This window comes from Hippocampus comes, unplaced genomic scaffold, assembly GCF_001891065.2.
Source record: "Hippocampus comes isolate QL1 unplaced genomic scaffold, H_comes_QL1_v1.1 scaffold12, whole genome shotgun sequence".
Classification (NCBI taxonomy): Eukaryota; Metazoa; Chordata; class Actinopteri; order Syngnathiformes; family Syngnathidae; genus Hippocampus; species Hippocampus comes.
The window spans coordinates 413,847-422,140 of record NW_017805478.1 but is presented as its reverse complement, the minus strand read 5'-3'; the positions used below and the strand labels follow the sequence as shown (position 1 = coordinate 422,140).

General features: G+C 45.6%; 1 protein-coding gene across 1 annotated transcript in view; it reads left to right on the top strand.

Annotated features, from left to right (window-relative positions):
• Nucleotides 1-8,294, top strand: part of csmd2 (CUB and Sushi multiple domains 2) — a 117,952-nt gene that overhangs the window by 106,924 nt on the left and 2,734 nt on the right. The window contains exons 57-69 of the mRNA XM_019875580.1: nucleotides 12-82; nucleotides 1,359-1,541; nucleotides 2,776-2,952; nucleotides 3,051-3,230; nucleotides 3,333-3,506; nucleotides 3,602-3,775; nucleotides 4,463-4,536; nucleotides 4,769-4,880; nucleotides 5,019-5,198; nucleotides 6,205-6,270; nucleotides 6,478-6,639; nucleotides 7,233-7,345; nucleotides 7,705-7,792. Coding sequence (XP_019731139.1) covers nucleotides 12-82; nucleotides 1,359-1,541; nucleotides 2,776-2,952; nucleotides 3,051-3,230; nucleotides 3,333-3,506; nucleotides 3,602-3,775; nucleotides 4,463-4,536; nucleotides 4,769-4,880; nucleotides 5,019-5,198; nucleotides 6,205-6,270; nucleotides 6,478-6,639; nucleotides 7,233-7,345; nucleotides 7,705-7,792 — 1,754 coding nt within the window. The remainder of the gene's footprint in view (nucleotides 1-11; nucleotides 83-1,358; nucleotides 1,542-2,775; nucleotides 2,953-3,050; nucleotides 3,231-3,332; nucleotides 3,507-3,601; nucleotides 3,776-4,462; nucleotides 4,537-4,768; nucleotides 4,881-5,018; nucleotides 5,199-6,204; nucleotides 6,271-6,477; nucleotides 6,640-7,232; nucleotides 7,346-7,704; nucleotides 7,793-8,294) is intronic.

The window sequence follows — 8,294 nt, the reverse complement described above, 5'->3', positions numbered from 1 at the left end:
GCCCGGTGTAGCGTCATCGGCAACACAACGCGCATGTGCCAGCTGGATGCGCAATGGAGCGGCTCACCACCACATTGCTCTGGTACCGACGACTCTGCTGGAGCAACTTTGGAACCAAAAGTGTCCAAACTTAAAATTGTTAGCTTCAATGCCAAGAAATAACAACATTCCATGGATGTTTTTTTTTTTTAGACCGATACGAGTATGAGAATTTGCCCTTGGGTACTCACAGATACCAAGTACCGATACCACTATTTCTTATGGAGCATATCATTTCAATTCACACATTGACAGATATGTTTGAACAGAGACGTTTCTGTCTTTTTGAGGCATGTGATGTGTGAAATGGCCGTAGTGTAGCGGACCCTACTGGCGACTTGCTGTCAGATTATTATTTTTTTGCTTTCAAGTATCGGTGGCAGATATCGCGACGAATAACCGATACCTTGACATAAGGCTCTATTGTCCCGATACTGATACCATGAGTCGTCCGATACCTTGACATAAGGCTCTATTGTCCCGATACTGATACCATATGAGTCGTCGCTCACCCCTACATATTTCATTTCAGTACTTGGCCGCCAAATATGGAATTTTAGGGGTAGGCCTCAAGGGCAAAAAGAGCGGCCCTCATAAAACCGCTTTATTCCACTCATATTAGCCGGAGCAAGCGGGAAAGCTAGATCTTGCCCTGTTTATGAAGCTCCATAAAGATGTTGGCTCCTGCACTTTCCTTGATGTCATTTACTTGTAAACTCTCACGTTGAAGAACAATTTGAAATCCACAAATGTCAACACGCCAACATAGATGAAACCATAAAGTCCAGTCAAGATGACTTATAATACACGGGTACAGAGCGGTATTGATTTTGCATGCTGACGCGTTTACGTCACAAAGAACCCACACGAGCAACCTTATGCTTTCTCTTTTTCCCGAAGCAAGCAATAAATGCAACAGTGCTATGAAGATTTGTGTAATGTTTGTGGCGCCATTCAGACAGCACAAAATCTGAGCGTTGTGAAATCAGGATGCGGGAGCAATAGGCCGTGTTCCTAAATCGATAGTCGTTTTACATGAATGTACATGAATGGGACACAAAGTTGTTGCCCGCATGTTAAACAAATGACAGTATTGAAGCCGAATTCATTTCGGAAGCATGGCTAATGGAGGCAGCGGAGAAGTCCACTTTTGGTTTGATGGATTATTTACAAGGAGGGCTTGTGGCTTTGATCCAGTGCTCGCATTATGTTATTCTCGACTAGCAAAATATCCATCATAACAAACAATTCTGCAGAGGTTTTTCACTTTTTCATCCTTGCTTCAGGTTTGTTTTTTGTTCTGTTTTCTGCTTTCCTAGGTGAATCGGCAGGGCTTTGTGGGGATCCGGGTGTTCCTGTGCATGGCATCCGCTTGGGGGATGAATTCACTGCGGGCAGCACGGTGCGCTTCAGCTGTGAGCCGGGTTACACGCTGAAAGGTTCTCCAGAACGTACTTGCCTGACTAACGGCACTTGGCTGGGAACCCAACCTGAGTGCCATGGTATGAAATACAGATTTTCAATTGACTGTCTCTTCAATGGCAACACGAAAGACTCATTGGTTGTTTGTCAAAGCCAGGTCTGGAGTTAGCATTAGGATTGCAGTTCATTACAGGCGACATATCTGACCGGTTGTTGACGCGAGCGGCCTGTGTGCTGAACCTAAAAGTTCATTTGGAATGCTAATATCACTTAAAAGAAAAAAAAAAAAGGTGTTACTGTGAGCATGGAGCAAAACTTGCTTTTTGCACCCAAAGCAGACACTGGAGGTCGATAACCAATCTGCTCTGGATGCATTCCTGCATGCGCTGCCAAGATATTCTGGACACATAACTGATTTGAGAGCAAGGGGCAGACCCAAAAGGCGATCGAGGGATTACACAGCCCAACCGGCTAGGAAATGCCTCGGGATTTGAAACGAATAGCTGGAGGACACTGATGGGGGGCGGGGGGGGGGGGGGCTTGAATTGCAGCTTCTGCACGACAGAGTGGCGTCAAATTAAATGAACGTGTCCGATGGAGAAGTCGTCATTAATGAGCACAGCATCTGACAGTTGGGATTATCCAAGTTGAAAATTGGATTCACTGAATTCCGTATGCAAAATAGAAGTCGTATTTCCTCTCTGATTACGTTGCATGATCATGAAAAATGTTGAACTCCAGTTTAGAAAACAGGTCAGTGCCTGTCTTGGTAATAAGCAATTTGTTGGTTTCAAAGAATGGTTTAAAGCAAGGGTTATGAGGCAGGGCTTCAAACTTGGGTTAGGGCTCTATTTCGCTTCCTTGACATGCACTATTTTCTCTTTCGACAACAAACACATCCCACCTTCTGCCACCACCGCTCTACCGTGCCTCCCGCTGGCTCAGTCCCTTTTCGGTGTGCACATGTGAGCCGGGCGTCACCCACCTGTCATTACATGGCACCAGCTTCAAAGGCCAGACCACATCTGGTCATTATGGAGGACCGGGACCCTCGGGGCCCTGGCTGTCTGACGCAAGCTGGTGTCTGTGATGCCAAGAACCTCCGTTCGTGTCTGATAGTCAAAGTTCAGGACACACGTCCCATTTTCTAATAAAGTCCACTTGCAATTCACATTTGTGGATTAAATTTTGAATAATGTCGCATATGGCAGTCGACTGATTTCAACCTAGCGGTGTAATTAAACTCGGGTTAGGGTTCGGATCTTCGATAAGAACCTGAAACTAACGTATGTCTCCCGTCTTTTCTGCTCTTAGTCATATCCTGTGGAAACCCTGGAACCCCACGAAACGCCCAGATCCTGATCCACGACGGCCTGACCTTTTCCAGATCAATCACTTACGCCTGCAGGGACGGCTTCTACTCGACTGGCTTGCTCACCCGACATTGTACCATCAATGGCACCTGGACCGGCAACATGCCCGAGTGCTCCGGTAATGAAGTGCCCTTATACCATGAGTAAATCTATAATTTTGTGTTTTGCCATGTATGTAATTGTTTCTTGATGGAATTTTTTTGTGCATCCGTACAGTCATCAACTGTGGTGACCCTGGAGTTCCAGCGAACGGAGTGAGGTTGGGGAATGATTTTACCTACAATCATACCGTTAGTTTCCAGTGTTCTCCCGGTTTCACCATGGATGCTCACCGCGCCTCCACCCTCATCTGCACCAAGGCTCGCACCTGGAACGGCACCAAGCCTTTGTGCAAAGGTACGGACGCCTCACCCAATGTTGACGTAGTCAATGGGAACGAGTGTAGAGTCTATTATATATAAAACATCAGTTCATCGAATCCGTTTCTTCCACTTACAGCAATTGTCTGCGGTCCTCCGCCAATCATTCCTAACGGTCAGGTCGTTGGTACAGACTTTAACTGGGGCTCCAGCATCAGCTACTCCTGTAACCAAGGTTACCAGCTGTCATTGCCCACCGTGTTAACTTGCCAGGGCAGTGGCAATTGGAGTGGAGAGAAACCGCAGTGCTTCCGTAAGTGGCACGATGCACTCCCTTTGGGGAAAGTATATTCATTTAAATCCCAAGACGCTTTGGTGTCTCATTCGGTCGTTTGGGTGTTTTTGCAGCTGTGTTCTGTGGAGACCCAGGCTTGCCTGCCCAAGGGAGGAGGGAAGACCGAGGTTTTACCTACCTTTCCTCGGTCTCCTTTTCATGCTTCCCCCCTCTTATCCTGGTGGGCTCTACCAGGAGGTATTGCCAATATGATGGCACCTGGAGCGGAACGCAGCCCTCTTGTATAGGTAGGTTGACATTTTAGGTAGGGACAGTTGTTTTCAGCTCAGTTTAGCCTTGAGCGCAGGTGTCAAGCTCCAGTCCTTGAAATTCCCTATCCTGCGTGTGGTCGATGTATTCCCTCCTCCAACGCACCGACCGGATTCTAACGATCGGCTCATCAGCAAGCTCTGCAGGAGCCTGATAGCAATCCTTCCACCAAGATAAATTTCAAAACTTTCTCCACCATTTTGTAACTTATAACCAGTCCAACTCAATTGGGAAAAAAAAAAATCTTTTTGAAAGGGGATGTGAAAATAACAATGTATATAGTTGCACACTCTAATAATAACGGAGGATGTGACTGTGTTAAGAGTAAGCGTACTTCTATGTAGAAGCCCAACAGCTATAAACAGCTGGGTCAAAAAACAAAACAATTTCGGTCTATTTGAGCCAACTTTAAATTTTGGGGGTTCTTGTGCGCAAAATTACCCTTTTTTTTAAGGTTGTTTCATACAAAATGACCCAATTAAAAAAATAAATAAATAAATAAATGGCACTTGAGCTGTTCCATTAAAACAAGATTGCAAACTCCGTGAGCAATCAAACACAGCAGACAGCATCGCCCAAAAGGACTGACGATTCTGCTCAGTTCTGAAGAAACACTTGATTGCTCATATGAATATGAAATCAGGCCAACTTTATATTTGTTACAGATCCCACTCACACCACCTGCACGGAGCCAGGTACCCCCCTCTTCGGGAATCAGAACAACAGTCAAGGCTACCAGGTATCATATACATAAGACACGGACATAGTGTCTGTACAAAATGTACAGGGATGAGGCGCGGCGACCGTTGACATTAGCCCAGCAGGATTCAGAACACAATGCAATGTAAAAAAGAAAAAATAAAACAGCTCGAAAAAAAATGTGTGAAACAGCCAAGCCGTGAAAGATGAACCGTGTGATAGCGAGGGATTAATGTCGATGGTGTTTTCACATCCTTGCGCGTGGCTTCCAGATCAGCAGCACGGTGTTCTTCAGCTGCAGAAAAGGTTACCTACTGCAGGGATCCATTTCTCGCACATGTCTGCCCAACCTCACTTGGAGTGGATTTCAGCCGGAGTGCATCGGTAAGCACATTCGAAAAATCATCAGTTCATTCGCATTCATGCCTCTCACTTCTGAGGACCTCACTCGCTTCTTCCTGGCTGCCTCAAATGCCTTATCTCCGTCGTTCGCCCAACCCCGTCCCCGTTTTATGTCTGCAGCTCACCACTGCAGCCAGCCGGAGCTGCCAGCCCAATCGGACGTGCGGGCCATTGAACTGCCATCCCTTGGCTACACACTGATCTATACGTGCCAGCCCGGATTTTACTTGGCCGGAGGATCAGAGCACAGGACCTGCAAGTCCGATGGGAGCTGGACTGGAAAGCCGCCTCTCTGTGCAGGTAGAAATAATCTGATGATTAGGGAACATTTCTCATTTCAATTTAAATGTGCAAAGCTTTCATCACCTGCGCTCTTAACTTGCAACCAAAGTGATAGAAACACACCGCACGACCCGTCACAGATACATACCGCGCGTCGAACCGTTTTCGACGGAGGCAGTGTTCGAGGTGGAAACAGCAGATTCGCCTAATGTTGATAAATACCTCAGTTAACAGCCGCTTAAAGTCAGACACATGCCACGGGTGGAAGGTCCATCCATCACACAATTAAATTCTGCACACACGCGCACATAAAGCAAGCTTAGCAACATTAACGAGAGGACATAACCTGATAAGTACAATGTTTACCATTGATTTGCCTCGCAGGAGTATCTTTTATACATAAGTAGCGAGGCAGTGTTAACAAGTTCTCACGGACAAATTGACTGTCTAAGTGTTTGCCTAAATGCATTCGAGTAAAAATAAGAGCCATTGACACTTGGTTGGAATAATCCTGTCTGGATGATTGCTACTTCCAATTAAAGACCCTGTGACGTGAAATTAGAGAGTTGTTCTTAAATGCATTATACCAAACGTGCAACGACTACAGAGGACTGAATTTTTGAGAGAGAGCATTAAACTCTAATTCACCATTTCGGTTTTCATTATTATTATTTTTCAGTATTATTGCTCATAAACTACCGTCGCTATACCTGTCTTAGTATGTTTTCACGCCCTCCCTGTTTGACAGTGCGAGGGCTTATGTTGACTTTTTTATTGAAGTGTCTCCCGGAGCCGCAAAACTATGTGACTAAAGGTGCCGTAGGTCGGCAGGGCCTCGACTTGGAGGCTTTAGTCGGGTCCAGTCGCAGGCTTTGGTTGATCACTGAATGCGCCGCTGGGGTTCGTTAATTTGGTCTCTTTTGTGAGTTTATGCGTTCAAAGTCGGATTATCCTGGCACGTGCGCGCATGCCCTGCTTACAAAAACATCTCATTCACTTGATATTATGTTGTTACGCTCCCCAGCTGATAACCGTCCGAGTGGTAAGAGCCCCGTCGGAACGGTGCAGGAGCCTCCTTCCAAATTACCTGGTAAGACGTGTTCTGGCTTTTAAGATAAGTCATTTTCTTTTGTTTTTTTTTTTTTTTTTCTGGAGCAAACACATTATTTCCTCCCTCCATCTAACTGTGTGTAAAGTCGCAATCTGATCATATCTTTGAATAGCTGGACATCCCATCCCGGGACATGAAAAAAAATAACTGTTCCACTTCTTCCCCCCCCCTCCGTCCATGTTTCAGTACCTGCTGGCGTATTTGCAAAGAATTCACTCTGGAGGGGATCCTATGAGTATTTGGGGAAGAAGCAGCCAGCTATGCTCAGCATCACTGCCTTTGAGTCTTTTAGCAACCGGGTGAATGGAACACTACTTGACCACAGCGGCGTGGAGCTCAAACTCGCTGGTTGGTACTCCAGAAATCAACTTGGCTTTCGCGTTGAATTAGAACTCGTTGACTCCCCTCGCCGGAATGTATCTTAACAGACGGATCGGATTATTTCACGTGAAGACAAAGAGCAAGAAATCATTGCAGCCCCTACACTCCCCCCGTGATCTAGATTATCGCTGCAGTCGCGGAACAGAAATCATTTTACATTTTCCCCGTGGCATACTTACTATGCAGCTGTGAACGTTAAAATGCAAATTTTTGCATGAGCAAAAAGCAAGGTCTCATCACTTCTCGCGACCTGATATTGTCACGACACACAAAATCATGCATTTGAAATTGGTGCCGTTATTGAAGAGCTCAAGTGTTGCTGGGAAATATTGGCAGGGTGCTGTTAATGCTGACTGTGCAATATTTCGCACGCATTATCTGTTCATTAATGTCCAATCTGCGGCATGGAATTCTGACCCCCCCCGCCCTCTTTCGTTTTAACTGTCCTAGGCGAATGCTTGGTGCTGTGAAATGTGCATTCCGCATCTCTCTGACTCTTTCAAGGATGAAATGAGCGTCGATTCTTCTGCAATCCATTTTCGTCTCGGCTATCCTTCCAGGTACATATAGAAGAGATGAAGCCCAGCTGCTGCTTCAGGTTCACCAGATCCGAGGCCCTGTGGAGATATTTGTCAACAAGTTCAAAATCGACAACTGGGCTCTCGATGGACACGTAAGCACACATTCGGGGTCAAGTTCAGTCAACCCAACACACACGCTCGGGGCAGATGGAGGGCCCACCTCGAATTTTTTTTTTCAGTTAAAATGTTTATTGAATCATGATCAAGCATGAAGTATCAGATGCCGTGTTTCATGATTCGCAAAGTTCCTCTTATCACGCAGTGAATTGAATCAAGGCCGAGTGTTGCTATACAACTTTCTGTTACATACCACCCCCCCTTTTCGACATGTTTCATCTTCCGCCTGCACCGGCAGCTGACACTTTGATGGTGCACATTTTTTTTTTTTTTTTTTTGCGGCACTTGGATGTGATTGGATGTTTCTGTCTTCCTTTGCCTTCTCCCTCGGTAGGTGTCCTACATCTCTTCAGCCAACTCCTTTGTGTACCAAGGATTTGTCCGTGGTAAAGGCTTTGGGCAGTTTGGTCTGCAGAGATTGGGTAAGTGAGCTTTCAACTTCGAATAAAAACAAACAAACAAATAAATAATCTGTGTACTTTGTGCCTTCACATCTGGCACTCTCAAGTTTTTGTACTCCAACATACAACCGCATCGACAATAACGTGGTGGCGCAACATATCGGCACAAAATTACTCCACAGTGGAGCGTGTGTTGTTTGCAGTTGTGTCTCTTTGCTGCGTCACGTAAATCCTGCAGTTGACACTGTAAATATGGCTCTGGGGTTCAAGGTGAAGACTTGCTTTATCCCCTAAATCGTTTATTCTGTTTCATGTCTGCGACCTAAAATACTCCAAGACGTGTTTTTATTTTTTTATTTTTTTTTTTCCCCCGCAACAAATCCTTCCAGCACCACTCCATTAATCTGGAAGCCTGCAGCGGTCGTGCAATGTGTACACAACACAAGAAAGATTTATTTCTTCCCTCCCATGTCTTGGTCACGTTAACGGGATGAAGAAAGTTCGTCATACTATATATATATAT